The sequence below is a fragment of the Ovis canadensis genome, chromosome 12 (assembly GCF_042477335.2).
Source record: "Ovis canadensis isolate MfBH-ARS-UI-01 breed Bighorn chromosome 12, ARS-UI_OviCan_v2, whole genome shotgun sequence".
In the NCBI taxonomy this organism is placed as follows: Eukaryota; Metazoa; Chordata; class Mammalia; order Artiodactyla; family Bovidae; genus Ovis; species Ovis canadensis.
Window position 1 is genome coordinate 45,720,189 of NC_091256.1, and position 23,094 is coordinate 45,743,282.

The following is a 23,094-nucleotide window of genomic DNA, read 5'->3' on the forward strand; positions in this document are numbered from 1 at the left end:
GAGGAATTAATGACTTTATTTTAAAAGCCAGGAGTCCCAGAAGATGGCATACTAATGTCCTAGAGAACCATCTTGCTGGGGTCGGGATGGTAGCTTCTTTTATAGAACAAAGAGTGGGGAGATGAGGAGGTAAAGTAAAAAGGGCATTATGTGTGTGTGTGTTTGTGTGAAGTTGCTTCAGTCCTGCGTTCAATTCTTTGCAATGCTATGGACTCTAGACCACCAGGCTCCTCAGTCCCTGGAATTCTCCAAACAAGAATAACTGGAGTGGGTTGCCATGCCCTCCTCCAAGGGATCTTCCCAGCCCAGGGACTGAAACCATGTCTCTTATGTCTCCTGCATTGGCAGGCGAGTTCTTTGCCACTAGTACCACCTGGGAAGCCCCAAAAGGCCATAAGTTGCAAATATTTCCTGGTTTTAGCCAGACCCTTGGATGGGATGTGTAGGATATTTCACTGACTATAATAACAATTCTAAAACCTACCAATAGAGGCTTGCACTTGTTAGGTAAAATTTTATTAAAATCAGAGTTTAATACATCAGAAAACATTTTATGTTTAGTAATGATAACAAATACAAAGTTAATAATTTATTTACAATTCTTACTGTACTATGCAGATTACATCCATTATCTTTGCAAAACTCCATGAAATAGATACTAATACTATTTTATTTATGGATTTATGAGCTAGGTTCAAAGGAGTTAAAATTTACTTGCTTCATGACACTTTGGTGCCTGGATTTTAACCTGGTTTGCTGTTGTATATTTTTACCAACTGATATGTAATCTTGATACAAGGAAAAAAACTCTTAACCTAATTAAAGGGACATTAGTAAGTACATCAAGCTGAAACTCTGCTAGGAAGGGCCTTTTCTGTCTCTGCTTCCCACAATATCCCCAGATTGCAGCATGAGTTGCCTCACCTCATAAGGGCTCATTAAATATTTGTGAAATGAATTAATGTTCAAAATGCCTTAAAGAAACACATCTAGCTGCCCTCATGGAAGGTTCATGCAATTTGAATCTGTGGATATTATACGGCATTGAAAGAGACTTATGTAGTAAAGTTAATAAGAATTATAAAAAATGAAAGACATTAAATTCCAGGGTTAATTAAGTAGACTGAGCATTACCACCTAACTCCACATCAGCTAATAAGTAAAAAAGAACAAACCAAATTAAATTAATCCAATTTTCCTAAATGTCAATCCAGAGTAAGGGCCAAACTTTTACTTAATATTCGACTTTATTTTCTCCCTGCCCAGTTTTAAAGAGCCCTCTTGCAGCTTTTATGTTTCTAACTGATGAGATGCCAGACACCAGATAAAGACCTATCTGCAGTTGGGAGAGAAATGCGTTTAAGATCCATTGTGATGTCACAGAAAGACAGGGACAGGCCAAACAAAAAAAGTGACTTTTAACTCTTCTTCCATCATTTTTATCATCACTAATGATGAATCATTATCAGTGGGTGACAGTGACAGAACCAACGGGTCAAAGTTTGATGTAATCCAAGTTCATCCTTTATAGGATTGAATAACAATAATGAAAGATGGGACTAAAATCAGATGCTACTTAGACTATCATTAAAAGGACCATTTTGAAATTCCCCATTATATATAATATTAACAGAGCTTTTGTGATTCAGAAGGAAATATGAATTGCTCTTGGACTCTTTGACCTCAGGGAGTAATTGAGCAAGATAGATTCTTTTAATTCAGTGGTTGCTTTATACAATGGAAAATCACTTGTGGCACAAAGTGTGTATCAGGCACCATCAAATTCTAACATGTCAGAAATTTTCACTTTAATGCATATTTTTCAATGACTGAATTTTCCAAAGGACATAATGTATTTCTCAAAAAAAAAAAAAAAAAAGAATGAATGAAAGAAATCCTTGGCAGTTAAAACGCCTGTTTCATACACATGTGTGAAATTGCTAGAAAATCTCGGATTTTCTGTAGTGTTGGGTCCTATTTAGTGTCATGTCAAATGTTTGCTCAATCAAATTTAATTCTAGGATGAAAAAGAAAATAAATTCCTTAATTTTATGTGAAACCAAAGACTGTTGCTCTATGCGTAACATGATAAAGAGGAGCTTCAGACAAAGTGTTGCTGAGCAACTTCTAGAAGATACCATTGCAAAGCAACACACAAGGATTTCGCTGGTGGCTCAGATGGTTAAAAGCAACACACACACATACATACAAATGATGACTTTCAAGGTGATCAAGATTTATAGGCAATCATGCATTAGCAGTGGATGTACATGGTAAAGCTGGTGTTTATGGAAGATAGATGTCTCCATCTATTTCATTTCAAATATGAACATGGTAGGATTAGCCTCTCTTAGTGATTTCTCATAATTTTCCAAGAATTCTAGATTTAGAAAAAAGGTTCCAGTAGAAACCAAACAAAGCTACATTTGAAGGAGAATGAAGTAACTGTAGGGCTGTATTCATGAAATGTGTTATTTAATCTTCATTGCTTTTCAATAAATCCACTGCTTAAAGAGTGGTCAGAGCTACTGAAGAGGCCATTTTTTCATAGTCATTATTTAGACTAAACATGGATTGTTAGGACTCAAGGATTTCTTTCACAATGTAGGAAAGTAAGTGAATAATTTCATTTCCTAATTTTTATTTCTTATATGACTATTCTAGTGGTGTTGCATCTTCATAATTAATCACACTTGAAAGAAAGTGAAGTCGCTCCTTTGTGCCTGACTCTTTGCGACCCCATGGATAGTAGCCTGCACCAAGCTCCTCTGTCCATGGAATTTTCAAGGCAAGAGTACTGGAGTGGGTTGCCATTTCCTTCTCCAGGGAATCTTCCCAACCCAGGGATCTAACCCAGGTCTCTCACGTTGTAGACAGACGCTTTACCATCTGAGCCACCACTTGAAAGACTGCTAAATGATCCAGTTGGCCTACTGAAGAAGGAAGAACCAAAAAAAGAATTCACTAAATGAACTTTCTTGCTTTGTTTTTGAAGAAACAGATTTATTTTTTGTTTTCTCTGAATTGTTCTTTATTCTTGTATTTCTAAATCATATTTAAGTTGATACTCTAAGTTATAACAACCTAAGATCATGTATAACAACAAAAACAAATTCCAACTGTCAGTGCAAATGAGAATGTCTATATAATTTAGAAAAGACAAAAGTTCTCCACATAAAAATTTAAGTTGTCTAGTTGCATATATTTCTCTAAAATTGAGTAATATAGCTTGAAGGTACTTGGTGGAGATTTTAGGAGGAAAAAAAAAAAAGCTTTTCCAGGCCTTGTTTTAATTGTCAATGATTCTGAAACTTTAATATTTCTGTGAAAATTACTGACATTCTCAAAAGAAATGTAAAATTGCATGATTTGGAAGAATACTGATTTCCTGTAAGATAATTAATGCATTTAACAAAGTATATCCAATGATTTAGAAATAATACAGAGGCCCAGAGATGTTAAAAACATGTCCAATGCCACACGTTTAGTTTCTACTGAATCTTGGACCAGAGCTTTGCTTTTCTGATTCACAATCTAGTGTTCTAATTGAACTATTAAACATCAAGTTTATCCCTGGTTTTGCAGTATATAGTTTAAGAATGTTATTAAGTTACTTCTGAAATGGAATAAACATGGCTTCATCTTTCTATGAAACTGTTTCCGCCTTTATGTATATAGATATTTAATTTATAAGACTCTTCCTATCCTTTACTTAGTATGGCTTTAATAGCCTTAAATATGGTTAAAATAGTATGTTTTATATTATGACTTTTACCACAAATTTTTTTAATTAAAAAATAAATTTTAAAAATCCTCAGAAGGTAATACTGGCATTTGAAGACTGGGAAATAAAACTGATTCATTTTAAACTCTTGAGAAAGCCCCCTTTGTTTATTTATACTTCTAGTTTTAGCAAGAAAATCTGAGCCCTGTGTTTGAGTAAGTTTCATCCAAGTGATGAAAAGTACAATTACTACTAATCCATTAGGCAAATTGTGACTTTTAGTCCCAAGTGTTAAGTCAATCCTATCATGATTTCTATTAAGTCCTTTAAAGAAAAGTATGATCGTGACTTCTTGAGGTCTCTAGGGCCTTACTTTTTGAGAAGTGAAAGAGACCTTAGTCATTGTGCTTTTATATTTAGAATGATCTGACCTAACAATAGTGCTGTGGGAAAACTGCATTTTACAACTGAAAGTGATGGGTTATTTTTTCAATAATTACAATAAACTTGCAGAGAAATTCTACATTGAATTTGATTATAAGCTGATAAATATCTTCCATTAGTGAATTAAATGATAATGGAAACATGATTTTGTTCCTGTTTTGGTTACAGAGAAATCAAATATTTGCTACTTCAGGATCTTTTTATCACTTGCTAATGACATAGGGAATTTGTTCTAGTGACTCCAAGGAATTTACAGGGAAACATGTCCTGTATTCTGGAAGTAAGTGACCCACTCTGACGGTCTTCTCAAGTAGTCCAGGGGTCTCGGTGATTTGTAGCGCATAAGTAGGTAAGTACCACTGACAGCTATCAGTGTTCCAAAGAGAAAAAATCCTCTATTTATCACCTGTAAAAAGAGTAAGAACTTTCCTTTTATTTGTTCAAGAGGTTAAAATCTTGAAAATAGACTTCATTCTTAAACAGCATTGTTTCCTTTCCTATTTGTTCTTCAATGTGAAACAGATTTCATTGCATGACCACTAGGTGAAGTCCTGCAATGGCTGGTAATTTGAAGCTTCCTACCTTCTTCTCTTTCTCCTCTCTCTTCCCAGAAATTCCTGATTCCACATGTTCTGTGTAAAGAATTCTTAGCATTCAGTCTTTGTCCAGCCACAAAGAAATCCACAATTGAAAAAAAAAAAAAAAACAAAAAACAACTTTGAACTCTGTCTTGGAAGAAGCCACAAGTGATTCAGTCACTGTTCAGACCCAGCATGAAGTGTCCCTAAGAAGAGTGGTGGGTCCAATGAACCTCTGTGACTTGGAAGATGCACATTCAAAGACTTAGGCACCTTCACCGTCTACAGTCTATCAACCATACAAGCCGAGGAGTCCAGCCTGGGTTGTGTGCATTCCCGTATCATCCTGGCCTCTAACATTACACCAATGGTCCTACATTTAACTGCCTATTGCTATCTCTTACCCTTTGGACTTTTAGCTTTTTGAGGGCAGGGACCTTATTTTATTCATCTATGTATGAATAAATCTCGATTCATTCCAATCTAGTCTCTATAAGCAAAGTAATCTTTCTAAAATCCACACCTGAGAATGCAAGTCTCCTTTGTTTTCCGATTTTCCTTAAAATAATATTCGTGATGTTTCGGGTCCTACTTGCTATTCCAGCTCCTTCTCCTGTCATTCTCACACATATGAGCTTCTTCCAGCTCCACCGAATATTTGCCACTCTGAATGTCTGAGAGGTTTTTTCAACCTCCACCCTCCTTCCCCAAGTCTACGACCATTCCCCTCCGGGGCAGTGCCTCTCCACTGCAAGTGGCCATTTCCTGTACTAGTCTCTGGCTATACAAAGGGTAAGGGCTGCCTCATGTTCATCACCATGCCTAGCTCAGTGTCTATGTACTAAATAGAACTATTTATTTAGTGAATGAAGTTGTAATATTTCCACAGTGGAAGATCAGGAATCTGAATCTCCATATATGGCATCTGTGAGTGGACTGCCCAAAATTAATGTGGATTAGATTGTGTTTTATAAGTGATTTGACTTTGTCCAATTTTTTATGTTAAAATCATAGGAATCTCAGCATTGGAGGGAATCTCATTGCATTCCCATCTTAAGTCATTGTCAATCACTACAATACTTAGATGTTTTTCTCAAAGAACAAATATAATTTTGTATTACCTGTTTTTTTTTTTTTTTTTTTTTTTTTTCAGAAATAGAATCATTTGTACTTGCTGTTCAGTTGCTAAGTTGTGCCTGACTCTTTGCAACCCCATGGACTGAAGCATGCCAGGCTTCCCTGTCCTTCACTATCTCCAAGAATTTGCTCAAACTGAAGTCCATTGAGTCAGTGATGCCATCCAACCATCTTACCCTCTGTCACCCTCTTCTCCTCCTACGCTCAATCTTTTCCAGCATCAGGGTCTTTCCTAATGAGTCAGCTTTTCACATCAGGTGGCCAAAGTATTGGAGCTTCAGCTTCAGCAAAAGGCCTTCCAAAGAATATCAAAACCATTCAATCCTAAAGGATTTTGCCCAATTTTATAAATTAAACCCATAGGAGTATTGCATGAAGAAAGTCAACTGCTAAATAAAAGTAAAAGGTCATGCTGCTAAAATAAAATAAAAAGTTTAGAAATATCAGCATCAGTTTCTTTTCGGAATTTCTTCTCTTTAAGAATTGCCTCTTAAGAGGCAATGGGAGTTGCCTCTTCTTTGTAATTTTGTTCATTAGGCATTCTATCACCTGTGTAGCCAGGACATTTTTTATTGGAAGGCAAACACTTGGTGTCTGTTTCATTATTTCCATATTTGTCTGAGGTAAACATAACCATAACACTGTAAACTTCAACATATCAAATTACAAGTAAGTGTAACTTGTTCCCACCTTTTTCTGCCAGTACCAATGCAGCACTGCTTCATGGTATCTTATTCTGGAAAAGGTGACCTGTAAAAGTTTAAAAAGTATTCTTCAGTATTCTATAATGACTAAACAGAAGATTAAAATGAGGAAAAGTCTTAAATCCAGACCTTACCATGGTATAAAGAGGAATAAAGGTAGATGGCATAATAGCATGAAGAAGTCTCTCTATGTTCTTTTGGAAGATGAACCACCTTGAGTTGACGTGTGCTCGCATCTGTAATAATGTAGGGAGTCCCAAAGCGTATCTTTTGAAACGTACCTTTAATTGTTTACTACAACTTATTATCACTCTTCATTCCCATTCACCACAAAGCCAGACTCAAACTAGTCAAATAAATTCTTGCTTCCTATCCATTTCAGTCATTTTCTTTTCAACCAGTGTCACAGGACAATAACTTGAAAAGGTACAGCAATTATGCAAAACCTGTTAGAACTCTATTTTGCTCGAGGGTCAATTCTATTTCAGCAAGTGTTTGCATGAATCTGTGAGTTGTCTGTGAGCCCAAGATTTGATTAATTTCTGTTATTTTCTGGTCAGTTTGCAACATTATTTTGGCAAGAAGAGATCTTTTTAAAGCTATGCCTCTAGGTTTAGTCCATATTCAAGATAAATCTTATGTTATAATTGTCTTGTTTTAAAGACAAGACATCTCAATGAGAATTCCAGAAGCTTACAGAAGCTTAACTTCACCACATATGAAAAATTCTGCTTAAGTTGAAGTCTATTTTATTTATTTCTGTCTTCAGGAGATAGAAAATAGCTACACTCTTTGTAAAAATTTATCTTGTAAATTTCTTCCTTTGATTGAAAAACTATAACCATAATCATTTACTGTGAGTTTTCATGTGACTGGCTCAAAATAGAATTGTGGTTTCCTTCTGAGTATTGATCTATTGACTGTGAATTTCTTTGGTGTTACATATTTCTTTCAGTACAAAAACCCCCCAAGATTATTTAATGCTACTGTAAGTTCACAGCTTATAATGTTAAGAATGGAAAGGTTATTCAATGTCTCTTAAATTTTCCAAATATATTAACTCATATCAAAAATATTTTTCATTAAAACAGTGTATTACAAACTCTACTAAATGTCTAAGGCTTGAGCTTATGAATGATCAGATACTGAAACCAGACACTTTTTCATTTTTGTTACCTTCTAAATGTCCCTGAAATACAGATGAAGATGGTGTGTGGGGGTCATTATCACTGTCTCTGCCTTCATATCTCAACCATGTAAAAAGGAATGCTCTGTGTGTGTGTGTTTTCTTTTTGCACCTATTCTTACACAGCATGCATAAGGTGGGGCTGGAACAAAGATAAATTAAAGAATGTTTATTAGAATATCAGTGCATGATCTTATTGAAAAGAACAAAACCTTCTCACTTACCTCTGTGTAATTGTACATGGATAGGTCTGAAATTGCATGGTCATCTGGAACTCTAAATCTTGAGAATTCTGGAAGACACATACCTAGAATCCAAGTTAAATAAGATATCTTTCCCAAAACTGTCTGTTAAAAAAATGTGCTGAACTCTATACAGTTCAAATTAAATGGTGTATTCTCTACCAGTGTTCTCTCTAACCTTATAAAGCTATGGACAACAAAGCTGTATGACCAACAATCTATGAATACTGAGCAATAACAATGGACATTTCCCATCACCTATAGTTTAATAAAATTATGATAAAGACTATGAAATATACTAGATTAGTAAATCATCATTTTTTACTTCACAAATGGAAAGCAGTACATACTCTCCTTTTTGTTCTTCCTTGCTACCCCATGTAAATTTGTTTCATTTGAACCTAAGTCACCTGGCTTCCTTGGTGGCTCAGATGGTAAAGCATCTGCCTGCAATGTGGGAGACCGGGGTTCGATTCTTGGGTCGGGAAGATCCCCTGGAGAAGGAAATGGCAATCCACTCCAGCACTCTTGCCTGGAAAATCCCACGGACAGAGGAGCCTGATAGGCTACAGTCCATGGGATCGCAGAGATTTGGACACAACTGAGCGACTTCATTCCACTTCACTTCACCTGTTTCTGTAGTGTAGTGGTTATCACATTCGTCTCACATGTGAAATGTCCCTGATTCTATACCAGGCAGAAGCAGTCTTCGCTTTGGGCTTCCCTGGTGGCTCAGACAGTAAAGAGTCTGCCTGCAGTGTAGGAGACCTGGGATTGATCCCTGAGTCAGGAAGATCCCCTGGAGAAGGGAATGGCTATCTGCTTCAGTAGTCTTACCTGGGAAATCCCATGGGCAGAGGAGCCTGGAGGGCTACAGTTAAGGGGTCACAAAAAGTCAGATATGACTGAGCAACTAACACTCACCTCAGCTCACCCTGTTAGCTTAAACATCAGCTCCTCCATTATTCTCTTATCTCTCAGTGGAAGGCCCCATGTTTTACTCATGTTTGAAAACTTAAACTGGTATATGGTAAATACTGAATAAATATTTTATAAAGTAATGATTGATATAACTTCACAGGGCCAAACAACTCCCATTTTTGGGAAGCCATTTCTAAAGTCTGAGAGTGCGCATGAGTACAAGTCCCAGCTTCATCACTTTCTAGCTACTTGGCTTTGGGCAAGTTACTTAAGCTTAAATTTCCTAAGTTGTAAACTCTAAGCTTAAATTTCCTCGGCTGTAAACCAGGCACAAGAATAGTACCTATGCCCCTTGTTTTTCATGAGATAATACATTTTAAAAAAAATTGCAAGATCCCCAACACATATTACATGTTCAGTGATGTTAGTTATTATTGTGATAATTAGTTTTATCTATGTCTTATAACTAAAACCAATATTGACAGTATGTTCTGCTATATAAGCTCTCAATCTATCTCCACCATTGTCATCACATGCTAACCAATGACACAAGGACTAAGAAGAGAGAAAGCAAAATATCTCTGGATCCTAAGCATCTCAGATAACTGGGAAAGAAAGAAATCCAGAAGAAATTTACCTAGAATCCATAATCTTCTCAGATTCAGACACTATAGTGTCCACTGACACCCTATAACACTCAAAATTTTTTTTACTCTGAGCTTACTTTATTCCAGCCTTTTTTTAAAACTTTTTTTTTTTTCCCTTGAGGGATAGCTGATGTACAATATCTCAGAAGGTGCAATGGTAAAGAATCCACCTGCCAATGCTGGAGACCCTTGAGATTGGGGTTCAATCCCTGGGTTGGGAAGAGCCCGGGAGTAGGAAGTGGTGACCAACTTTGAAAGTCCATGGACAAATGAGCCTGGCAGGCTACAGTCCTTGGGGTTGCAAAAGAGTTGAACACCACTGAGCCCACACAAACAGTCACAGTCACATTACATGAGTTACAGGGGTATAACAGTGATTCACAATTTTTAAAGGTTATACTCCATTTATAGTTATCATAAAATATTGGTTATATTCCCTGTGTTGTACAGTATATCCTTATAGCTTATTTATTTTATACCTCATAGTTTGCCCCTCACCTTACCCTTTTACCCACTAGTAACCACTAGCTTGTATCTGTGAATCAGGCTTTTAAAAAAAAAATGCTTTACATAAGTCACTTGATTTAACCCTCACAGCTTTCTGAAGTTGGTATTATCCCCACTTTATTGATGGAAAAAAAAATGAGACTTTAAAAAAATAAAGTGACTTGTTCAAGGTCAGAGGGCTAATAAGTTGGCAAGTCAAGACTGGAATCTGGAGAAAACAGAAGGCAGAGGAGTAGGTGGACATGGAGTACAACTCTCTCCATGGACACATCAGGAATGCACCTTCAGACACAGAAGTGCATGCAGAACACTAGCTGAGTGTGGACAGGAGTACCTGACCAGAGGGAAAGAATATATAGAATCACGCAAGACTTGGTAGGATGAAGGAACTAGGGGGAAAAAACAGGAGTGTTAGAAGGACTGGACCTGCCCTCAGTGGGTGGGGGTACTGAAGCAGGGGTCCGATCCCCTCATCGGGGCAATTGTCTGAGTCAAAGGAGAAACATTAAAAGCTGAGAGTGAAACAGCTGATCTGTGGCAGCCTAAATGGATTGAGAATCAGACAGTCCTTGCTGCAGCCGTACATACCTCAGAGAGGGACACAGGTCTCCTGGAAGGCGCAGTGGCTGGGAGTTGAAGTTTAGGGATTGTGGAGCAATCCCAGGCTGAGGGCTGCTGTTGACTGTGGAAAGACAGATCAAGGGGATATGAGGGAAGAGACTGTGGTGGGAAATGCCTGTGGAGGAAAGCCAGGCAGCCACGGAAGCAAGGCGATACTGCTTTAGCCTCTCTCTCTCCACATACCAGCATCAGCTGCTGAACAATAGAGAGGCTGGCCCATCAAGCGCCTGATGCACTGAACTACAGAGCAGGACCCCACCCGAGGTGCTCCTTTAAGTGACTGATGTGCCGCTGATCTACAGAGTAGGATCCCAGCCACGGAGGCCCCTCTATGTGCCTGATGCATGGAACAACAGAGAAGGACCCCAGGCAAGGGAGCCCTCTAAGTGCCTGAATGGACAGAGCTACAGAGAAAGACTGGCCAAAGAGGCCTACTGATCGTCAGCTACTAGAGGCTCGAAACAAGACTGTTAGGGCCATGACTCCTATGGTGGAGGCAGTCCATGTTCCCACACACTTGGTGCTGCCAGGGTCCCCACAAGCCAAGCAGCTGCACCACCTTCACAGTCAACTCTCACTGGGGCAGAGCTGCCACAGGCAAAGAAGTCTTAAGTCTATGGGTGCAGGGTTGCTTCGGTTGTGTCTGAGTCTTTGTGACCCTGTAGACTGTGGCCTGCTGGGTTTCTCTGTCAGGGAGCAGGGTTCTTCAGGCAATATTGGAGCATATTGGCCAATACTGGTTGCCATACCCTTCTAGAGCACTATATTTCTTGCTGTCCTAGCCGCCAACTCCCCTGAGTACCTGGTGCTGCCAAAACCCCTGCAACCCAAGCAGAGGTACCACCTCCATACCTGGCCCTCACAGGGGCAAACCCAAGTACTCCAGGGGGGACACATGAGCAAACCCCAGTGGATGACCCACATGCAGAGGTGGAAATAAAACCACAATTAAAACCCAGGGGCAAGGTGGCTAAGGAAGAAGACCCAAAACCTTCCCACCAGCTGTACAAGCTGCAGATTAAATCCACAGGATCCACTAGACAGAATCTGTGTCTACGGAATATACAAAAGATCATTGAGAGTACCCGCAAAAGAAAATGCACTAGTTCTGATAGCTGTGGACATTGGAGGCAAGAACACATAGGAGCAGGACCAGATCAGAATCTGAGCTGCCCCCACAGCAGGTCCAGAGATGAGCACAGTGTTGGAGGACATCCTAGGCAGGTGAGGTGGACTGTGACTCCCATTGAGGGAAAGGACTCTGACAGCAGTAACTCAAGAAAAACATTTATTATTCTTATGTTTTGACTTGTTGTGTAAATTCTTTTGGATCTTTTTTCTTTGTTTTTCCTCCACCACCCCCCCCTCCACCTTTCTGTTGTAGTTGTAAATTTAATTGGCACTGTGAAATCTAATTAAGCTTTTGAGATTTTTTTTCTTTTTCTATGTCACATTTTTTATTGTTGTTATAAACCTCTGCCTCTACACTGGGCTTTTGCAGTTCTGTGGAGTTTCCCCCCACCCCCACTTTTTTTCTTCTTTTCTCTTCTTTTCAATTTTAATTTTTTAAACCTATTATTATTATTATTTTCTATATTTATTCCTTTGTTTGCTTTTCCTACTATTCTTTTCTCCTTGCAGTTAATCTTGAAAGTATATAAATCTTCTTCATATACCTCTATTTAACTTTACATATCTATTTTTTCTTTCTTTTCTTTCTTTCCTTTTCTCTCAATATATTTGTTAGTTTTATTTTTATTGCTTTATTCCCCAATTGGCACCTTGCCTTAGTTTTGTTTTCCAGTTTGTGCTTTAGTTAGTTTTGTTCTCATAGATATAATTTTTTATTTCCTTTGTTCTCAGGGTCAGTCTACTCTATTTTTGTTGGACTGTTTTGACTTTGCTTATGGGTATATATGTATATGTGTATATTCTATTATTTTAATTATTACTTGCCTGATTTTGTAACTGCCATTTGTCTGAGGTTCATCTATGGTTTCTCGTTTTCAGATATTTGCTTTAATCTCACTTAATGCCATAACAAACCACTTATGGAAACTTTATTCCTGACCAGAGATCAAGCGTTGAGCCTTTGGAGTGGGAGCACTGACTTCAAGACCCTAGACTACCAGAGAACTAACCCTAGGAAGTATCAAATAGTGAGAACTCACACAAAAGGAAACCACTTGAATACACTACCCAGCATTGCCCAACCACTAGGAGAACCCTGTGCAGGATGCCTCATCTAAACAGCAAACAAAACAAAAGTACACACCCAATTGTCAGCAGACAGGATTGACAGGATTACCACCTCTCTCAGCCTTGCCCATCAGAGGAAAAACAAACAAACAAGAAAAACTCAGCACAAATGTCACCCTATACAAAGCTTACACAAACCACTGGACCAACATTAGGAGGGCAGAAACCAAAAGGAAGAAAGAATTAAACCTTGAAACCTGGGAAAAGGAGACCTCAAACACAATACGTGAAAAAAAATAATGAAAAGGCAGAGAAATACTATACAAATGAAGGAACAAACTAGAAATACAGAAGTCCAAATAAATGAAGAGGAAATAGGCAAACTATCTGGAAAAGAATTCAGAACAATGATAGTAAAGATGATCAAAAACCTTGAAAACAAAATGGAGAAAATGCAAGAATCAATTAACAAAGACCTAGAAGAATTAAAGAATAAACATACAGAGACAAGCAACACAATTACATAAATTAAAAATACTCTAGAAGGAATCAATAGCAGATTTTCTGAAGCAGAAGAATGAATCAATGAGTTAGAAGATAAAATGGTAGAAATAACTTCTGAAGAGAAGAATAAAGTAAAAAGAATGAAAAGAACTGAGGATAGTCTCAGAGACCTCTGGGACAATATGAAATGCACCAACATTTGAATTATAGAGGGCCCAGAAGAAGAAGAGGAAAAGAAAGAGTATGAGAAATTTTTTTAAGAGATTATAGTTGAAAATTTCCCCAACATGGCAAGGGAAATAGTCAATCAAGTCCAAGAGGCACAAAGAGTCCCATACAAATAAACCTGAAGAGAAACACCCGAGGCACATACTAACCAAACTAACAAGACTAAACACAAAGAAAGTATATTAAAAGCAACATAGGAGAAGCAACAAGTAACGTGCAAGGGACACCCCATACACTTAACAGCTGATCTTTCAGCAGAAACTCTGCAGGCCAGAAGGGAATGGCAGAATATATTTAAGTATTGAAAGGGAAAAATCTACAACCAAGATTATAGTACCCAGCAAGGATCTTATTCAGAATTGATGGAGAAATAAAAAGGTTTTCAGACAAGCAAAAGTTGAGAGAATTCAGTACCACCAAACCAGCTTTACAACAATATTAAAGGGACTTATATAGTCAAGAAATACAAGAGAATAAAAAAGATCTACAAAATAAACCCAAAACAATTAAGAAAACGGCAATGGGAACATATATATCAATAATTACTTTAAATGTAAATGGATTAAATGCTTCAACCAAAAGACACAGATTGGCTGAATGGATACAAAAACAAGACCCATATATATGCTGTCTACAAGAAACTCACTTCAGACCTAAAAACATATAGACTGAAAGTGAAAGGATGGGAAATTATATTCCATACAAAGGGGAAGCAAAATAAACCTGTAGTAGCAGTCCTCATATCAGACAAAATAGACCTTAAAATAAGGAAGATTACAAGAGATAAGGAAAGACACTACATAATGATCAGGGGATCAATCCAAGAGAAAAATGTAATGATTGTAAATATCTATGCACCCAACATAGGAACACCTCAATACATAAGACAAACACTAATAGACATAAAAGGAGAAATTGATAGTAACACAATACTACCAGGAGACTTTAACACCCCCTCACACCAATGGACAAACCAAAAAAACAGAAAATTAATAAGGAAACACAAGTCTTAAATGATACATTAGATGAGCTATATCTCATTGATATCTTTAGGACTTTCCATCCAAATGCAGAAGGCTAGAGCAGCAGCAGCAGCATACCTTATTCTTAAGTGCACATGGAACATTCTCCAGGATAGACCACATCTTGGGTCATAAGTCAAACCTCAGTAAATTGAAGAAAATTGAAGTTATATCAAGCATCTTCTCTGACTAGAATGCTATGAGACGAGATACCAATTACAAGAAAAAAACTGTAAGAAACACAAACACATAGAGATTAAACAACATATTTCTAAATAACCAATAGGTTACTGAAGAAATCAAAAGGGAAATCAAAAAATTTCTAGAAACAAACGACAATGAAAACATGACAACTCAAAACCTATGGGAAGCAGCAAAAGCAGTTCTAAGAGAGAAGTTTATAGCAATACAATACTACCGCAAGAAAGAAGAAAAACATTGAGTAGACAACCTAACTTTACACCTAAAACAACTGGAAAAAGAAGAATTAAGCCCCCAAATTAGTAGAAGAAATCATAAAGATCCAAGCAAAAATAAATGAAAAAGAAATGAAAGAAACAACAGTAAAAATTAATAAAACTGAAAGCTGGTTCTTTGAGAAGATAAACAAAATTGACAAACCTTTAGCCAGACTCATCACGAAAAAAAAGAGAAAAGAATCATATCAACAAAATTGGAAATGAAAAAGGAGAGGTTACGACAGACAAAGCAGAAATACAAAGGATTTTTAAGAGAGTATAGTTGAAAATTTCCCCAACATGGCAAAGGAAATAGTCAATCAAGTCCAAGAGGCACAGAGTCCCACACAGGATAAAACTGAGGAGAAACACCCCAGACACATAATAAACTAACAAGACTAAACACAAAGAAAGTATATTAAAGCAAAAATAGATACAAAAATCCTCAACAAAATTTTAGCGAACAGAATTTAGCAACCTCAGAAAGCTCATACACCATGATCAAGTTGGGTTTATTCTAGGGATGCAAGGATTCTTCAATATATGAAAATCAATCAATGTGGTACACGATGTTAACAAATTGAAAGATAAAAACTATATGATAACCTCAACAGATGCAGAAAAAAGACTTCGACAAAATTTAGCACCCATTTCTGATTAAAACTCCTCAAAAAAATGGGCAGAGAAGGAATCTACCTCAACACAGTAAAGGCCATATACATAAATCTACAGCAAAAATTATTCTCAATGGTGAAAAACTGAAAGCATTCCCCCTAGGATCAGGAACAAGTCAAGGGTGTTCACTTTCACTGCTATTATTCAACATAGTTCTGGAAGTCCTAGCTACAGCCATCAGAGAAGAAAAACAAATAAAAAGAATTCAGATTGGAAAAGAAAAAGTAAAGTTCTCACTGTTTGCAGATGACATGATACTGTACATAGAAAACCCTAAAGATAGTATCAGAAAATTACTAGAGCTAATCAGTGAATTTAGCAAAGTTGCAGGATACAAAATCAATACACAGAAATCATTTGCATTTCTGTATACTAACAACAAAAAATCAGAAAGAGAAATTAAGGAATCAACCCCATTCACCACTGCAACTTAAATAATTAAATATCTAGGAATAAACATACCTAAGGAGACAAAAGAAATGTACACAGAAAATTATAAGACACTAATGAAAGAAATCAAAGACAAAATAAACAGATGGACAGATATTCTGTGTTCCTTGGTAGGAAGAATCAATATTGTGAAAATGACTGTATTACCAAATGCAATCTACATGTTCAATGTGATCCCTATGCAATACCAAAGGCATTTTTCACAGAACTAGAACCAAAAATTTCACAATTCATATGGAAACACAAAAGACCCGAAGTAGTCAAAGCAATCTTGAGAAAGAAGAATGGACCTGGAGGAATCAACCTTCCTGACTTCAGATTATATTGCAAAGATACCATCATCAAAACAGTATGGTACTGGCACAAAAACAGAAATATAGACCAATGGAATAAGATAGAAAGGCAAGAAATAAACCCATGCACATATGGGTACCTCATTTTGACAAAGGAGGCAAGAATATACAATGGGACAAAGACAGCCTCTTCAATAAATGGTTCTGGGAAAACTGGACAGCTACATGTGAAAGAATGAAATTAAGAAACTTCCTAATACCAAACACAAAGGTAAACTCAAAATGGATTAAAGACCTAAATGTAAGAACAGAAACTATAAAACTCTTAGTGGAAAACAGGCAGAACACTTGATGACATAAATCAAAGCAAGATCTTCTATGACCCACTTCCTAGAGTAACAGAAATAAAAACAAAAGTATACAAGTGGGTCCTGATTAAACTTAAAACTTTTGCACAGCAAAGGAAACTACAAGCAAGGTGAAAATACAATCCTCAGAGTGGGAGAAAATAATAAACAGCAAATGAAACAACTGACAAAGGATTAATTCCCAAAATATACAAGCAGCTCATACAACTCAATGCCAGAAAAACAAACAACCCAATCAAAAAGTGGGAGAAAGACCTAAACAGACATTTTTCCAAAGAAGACATCTAGATGGCTAACAAACACATGAAAAGATGCTCAACATCGCTTACTATTAGAGAAATGCGAATCAAAACTATAATGAGATATCACCTCAATCCAGTCAGAATGGCCATCATCAAAAAGTCTACAAACAATAAATGCTGGAGAGGGTGTGGAGAAAAGGGAATGTTTTTGCACTGTTGGTGGAAACGTAAATTGATATAGCCACTATGGAAGACAGTATGGAGATTCCTTAAAAAACTAGGATAAAACCACCATATGATCCAGCAATCCCACTCCTAGGCATATATCCTGAGGAAACCAAAATTGGAAAAGACACATGTGTCCCATTGTTCATTATAGCACTATTTACAATAGCCAGAACATGGAAGCAACCTAGATGTCCATCGACAGATGAATGGATCAAGAAGTTGTTGTACATATACACAATGGAATATTACTCAACCATAAAAGGAACACATTTGAGTCAGTTCTGATGAGGTGGATGAACGTGGAACCTATTATATAGAGTGAAGTGAGTCAGAAATAGAAATATATATCATGTTCTAACATATATACAGAATCTAGAAAAATGGTACTGAAGAATTTATTAACAGGACAGCAGTGGAGAAACAGACATAGGGAATAGACTTATGGACATGGGGAGAGGGGAAGAGAGGGTGAGATGTATGCAGAGTAACATTTGGAAACTTACACTACCATATGTAAAATAGATAGCCAATGGGAATTTGCTGTATGGCTCAGGAAACTCAAACAGGGGCTCTGTATCAATCTAGAGGAGTGAGATCGGGTGGGAGATGGGAGGGAGGTTCAAAAGGGAGGGGATATATGTATACCTATGGCTGATTCACATTGAGGTTTGACAGAAAACAACAGATTTCTGTAAAGCAATGATCCTTTAATAAAAAAAAGAAATTAAAAAAGGCTGGAATCTGGGTGTAGATTCAAAACTGGTTCTTTAAGTAGTCCCTTATCTGCCACAGGTTTAATTTCAGAGGTGACCTTTGAGAGCATGTGGAGCTGAGAAGCAGTATAAATTATCCAGTTCTATTGTTTTCAATTTCTTTTACAGATGAAAATTATGTACATTTAATTATTTTGAGTTATATATAAAAATTTAAAACTTCAATACTTGTAAAATTATTTGTGGAATTCATTTTAATCAAAATGTAAATGGAAGTATTATATGCAAACTATGACAAAGCGAAAAACAAGAAAATGCTGGAGCTTCCAAAGGTGTTCTGAGGGCAAGCTGTAGGGAATATAGGCATGCGTGTTACCTAGACTGAGAGGGAGATAAAGGGGTATGTGTGCATGCTAAGTAGTTTCAGTTATGTCTGACCCCATGGACTGTAGCCTAGCCAGGCTCCTCTGTCCATGGAGTTCTCCAGGCAAGAATAATGGAGTGGGTAGCCATTCCCTTCTCCAGGATCTTCCTGACCCAGGGATCAAACCAGGGTCTCCTGCACTGCAGGTGAATTTTTTGCCATCCAAGCCATCAGGGAAGCCCAGAAAGGAGTATACCTTCACCAAACTTTGGTACTCAGAACTTTTTTTCTTGGTATAGACCTCCATGTAAAAACTTAAAAGAAACTGTTTTTTCCTTTCTGGGTGTTTCTTGTCTGCAACGAGCAACAACAGTGGCATAGAGTGTTTAAAAAAAATTATAATTCTGATTAGGAAATCTAATTCATAATTTAAATTCTTCCAGGATCAGAAACAGGTGTACAATTAATCAGCAAGACTAATCCATGTCCCACTGAGAAATTTTACTTACTAAAGTCATTATTGAATTTATCCATTAACTCATCAAATACCAAGCAGTCTTCAAAGCCCTAAAACAAGAAAAAATGGGAAAAAATGAACTGGAAATAATAAATACTTCATTTAGCAATTTTGAATAGACTTTTCATTGGTGGTATAACTCACAGGATATTTGTACCCTAAACCAGTATGTAATAGCTGAATAGTCACACGTGGTATTGAATTCTGATTAAAAATATCATTAACAGCATGTTTGAGGGTTTTGTCTTTGCCCAGTTTATTCATATATATATATATATATATATATATATATATATATATATATATATCAGTTCAATTCAATTCAGTTCATTTCAGTCTCTAGGTCGTGTCCGACTCTTTGTGACCCCATGGACTATAGCATGCCAGGCCTCCCTGTCCATCACCAACACTCAGAGTTTACTCAAACTCACATCCATTGCGCCGATGCCATCCAGCCAGCTCATCCTCTGTTGTCCCCTTCTCCTCCTGCCTTCAACTTTCCCAGCATCAGGGTCTTTTCATATGAGTCAGTTCTTCACATCAGGTGGCCAAAGTATTGGAGTTTCAGCTTCAGCATCAGTCCTTCCAGTGAATATTCAGGACTGATTTCCTTTAGGATGGACTGGTTGGATAGCCTTGCAGTCCAAGGGACTCTCAAGAGTCTTCTCCAACACAACAGTTCAAAAGTATCAATTCTTCGGTGCTCAGCTTTCTTTATAGTCCTACTCTCACATCCATACATGACTACTGAAAAAACCATAGCTTTGACTAGACAGACCTTTGTTGGTAAAGTAATGTCTGTTTTTTAAAAAGCTGTCTAGGTTGGTCATAGCTTTTCTTCCAAGGAGCAAGTGTCTTTTAAAATTATGGCTGCAGTCACTATCTGCAGTGATTTTGGAGTCCCACTGTTTCCCCATCTATTTGCCATGAAGTGATGGGACTGGATGCCATGATCTTAGTTTTCTGAATGTTGAGGTTTTTTTTTTTAATTTATTATTTTTTTAATTTTAAAATCTTTAATTCTTACATGCATTCCCAAACATGAACCCCCCTCCCACCTCCCTCCCCATAACATCTCTCTGGGTCATCCCCATGCACCAGCCCCAAGCATGCTGTATCCTGCGTCAGACATAGACTGGCAATTCGATTCTTACATGATAGTATGCATGTTAGAATGCCATTCTCCCAAATCATCCCACCCTCTCCCTCTCCCTCTGAGTCCAAAAGTCCGTTATACACATCTGTGTCTTTTTTGCTGTCTTGCATACAGGGTCGTCATTGCCATCTTTCTAAATTCCATATATATGTGTTAGTATACTGTATTGGTGTTTTTCTTTCTGGCTTACTTCACTCTGTATAATCGGCTCCAGTTTCATCCATCTCATCAGAACTGATTCAAATGAATTCTTTTTAACGGCTGAGTAATACTCCATTGTGTATATGTACCACAGCTTTCTGATCCATTCATCTGCTGATGGACATCTAGGTTGTTTCCATGTCCTGGCTATTGTAAACAGTGCTGTGATGAACATTGGGGTACACGTGTCTCTTTCAATTCTGGTTTCCTTGGTGTGTATGCCCAGCAGAGGGATTGCTGGGTCATAAGGTAGTTCTATTTGCAATTTTTTAAGGAATCTCCACACTGTTCTCCATAGTGGCTGTACTAGTTTGCATTCCCACCAACAGTGTAGGAGGGTTCCCTTTTCTCCACACCCTCTCCAGCATTTATTGCTTGCAGATTTTTGGATCGCAGCCATTCTGACTGGTGTGAAGTGGTACCTCATTGTGGTTTTGATTTGCATTTCTCTAATAATGAGTGATGTTGAGCATCTTTTCATGTGTTTGTTAGCCATCCGTATGTCTTCTTTGGAGAAATGTCTATTTAGTTCTTTGGCCCATTTTTTGATTGGGTCATTTATTTTTCTGGAATTGAGCTGCATAAGTTGCTTGTATATTTTTGAGATTAGTTGTTTGTCAGTTGCTTCATTTGCTATTATTTTCTCCCATTCAGAAGGCTGTCTTTTCACCTTGCTTATATTTTCCTTTGTTGTGCAGAAGCTTTTAATTTGAATGTTGAGTTTTAAGCCAACTTTTTCACTCTCCTCTTTCACTTTCATCAAGAGGCTCTTTACTTCTTTGCTTTCTGCTGTAAGTGTGGTGTCATCTGCATATCTGAGGTTATTGATATTTCTCCCGGCAATCTTGATTCCAGCTTGTGCTTCATTCAGTCCAGCATTTCTCATGATGTACTCTGCATATAAGTTAAATAAGCACGGTGACAATATACAGCCTTGACGTACTCCTTTCCTGATTTGGAACCATGTTGTTCCATGTCCAGATCTTACTCTTGCTTCTTGACCTGCATACCGATTTTGCAAGAGGCAGGGCAGGTGGTCTGGTATTCCCATCTCCTGAAGAATTTTCCACAGTTTATTGTGATCCACACAGTCAAAGGCTTTGGCATAGTCGATAAAGCAGAAGTAGATGTTTTTCTGGAACTCTCTTTCTTTTTCAGTGATCCAGCGGATGTTGGCAATTTGATCTCTGGTTCCTCTGCCTTTTCTAAATCCAGCTGGAAATTCATGTTTCATGAACGGTTGAAGCCTGGCTTGGAGGATTTTGAGCATTACTTTGCTAGCATGTGAGATGAGTGCAAGTGTGTGGTAGTATATGCAGATATAGATATAAATTTAGAATATAAAAATTTTAGATTAAGTTGTAATTTTGACAATTCTGTTGCCTCTTAAAGATGCAAAAATAATTATATTGTTCTACCATGAGCATTAGAATAATATTTAAACTATTTAGGGATTTAAGATTCACATTTAGAGTAATTTAATGACAGTATAGAACTCTCATATGAATTCATTTCCCATAAGTCAAAATTAAAGCAAATTTCTAATCAACAAATCCACAAAATTAGTAAGGTACTCTGCTAAGTGCAGTAGGGAGAAGAAAATAGAAAGCTATGTTTCCTGCATTCTAGGAAATCAAACTATGGTTTTTAAGATCATATATAAATATGTAAAGGTTAAGAAATAAAATATTTCTATATCAATTACACATATCAATATTATACTAGAGGCAAATAAATTTGTCAATTATATAGGCTGTTAATGCTATAGGAATATAGAGATAAGAGATATCATATAGTGATGAGACAATACTCTTAAATTCTTTAATTAATTCATTTATTCCTGGAGAATTCCTATGAGATAGGTCCTATTAAAATCTGAATTTTGAGGGGGGGAGGCTCAAAAAGAAAGGGATGTATATGTAAATATGGCTGATTTGTGTTGACTACCACAACATTGTACAGCAATTATTGCCCTCCCCCCAAAAAAGCTTGTTAAAAAAAAACACACACAAGAAATAATAAAGCAAAAAGTATTAAAAATAAAAATCTAAATTTTACAGGTAACGAGTAAAATTAGTTGTGTGGGAACATATTCTAATAAATCATGAAGCCAGGCTTTGAACAAAGGAGTTCTAATGCCAGAGTCCACACATGCATCCACTGCTAAAATTGATGTGTTTTTTAGTTAAAAAAAAAATTGGAGTATAGCTGACTTACAATATTTTACTTGTTTCAGATATACAACTTAGTGATTTGATATTTTTATAGATTATACTCCATACAAAGTTATAAAATATAGGCTATATACTATGTACTGTGTATTACAGTTTGCACCTCATAATCCCCTTTTTCTTTCTTGCCTCTCCCCCTCCCCTTCTACCCACTGGTAACCACTAGTTTGTTCTCTGTATTTGTGAGTCTGTTTCTGTTTTGTTATATTCATTTACTTGCTTTATATTTTAGATTCCACATATAAATGAAAACAAACAGAATTTTTCTTTCTTTGTCTGACTTATTTCACTAACCATAATACTATACAGGTTCATCCATGTTGTTGCAAATTGCAAAATTTCATTCTTTCTTATGGTTGAGTAATACTCCATCATATATACATACCACTACTTTTTTATCCATTCATTTGTTAATGGACACTTAGGTTGTTTCCACATCTTGGCTACTGTAAACAATGCTGCTATGAACATGGGGTGCATATATCTTTTTGAAGCAGCATTTTCATTTTCTTTGGATATATACCATGAGTGGAA

General features: G+C 36.9%; 1 protein-coding gene across 3 annotated transcripts in view; it reads right to left on the bottom strand.

Moving 5' to 3' along the window:
• Positions 1 to 500: 500 nt before the first annotated feature.
• The window catches only part of KMO (kynurenine 3-monooxygenase), a 69,391-nt gene continuing 46,797 nt past the window's right edge, over positions 501 to 23,094 (bottom strand). For all 3 annotated transcript variants that reach the window (XM_069545570.1, XM_069545568.1, XM_069545569.1), the window contains exons 11-15: positions 18,965 to 19,022; positions 7,998 to 8,080; positions 6,722 to 6,823; positions 6,574 to 6,633; positions 501 to 4,574 (exon numbers count right to left, since the gene is read on the bottom strand). In XM_069545570.1, coding sequence (XP_069401671.1) covers positions 4,419 to 4,574; positions 6,574 to 6,633; positions 6,722 to 6,823; positions 7,998 to 8,080; positions 18,965 to 19,022 — 459 coding nt within the window. In that variant the 3' untranslated portion in view covers positions 501 to 4,418. The remainder of the gene's footprint in view (positions 4,575 to 6,573; positions 6,634 to 6,721; positions 6,824 to 7,997; positions 8,081 to 18,964; positions 19,023 to 23,094) is intronic.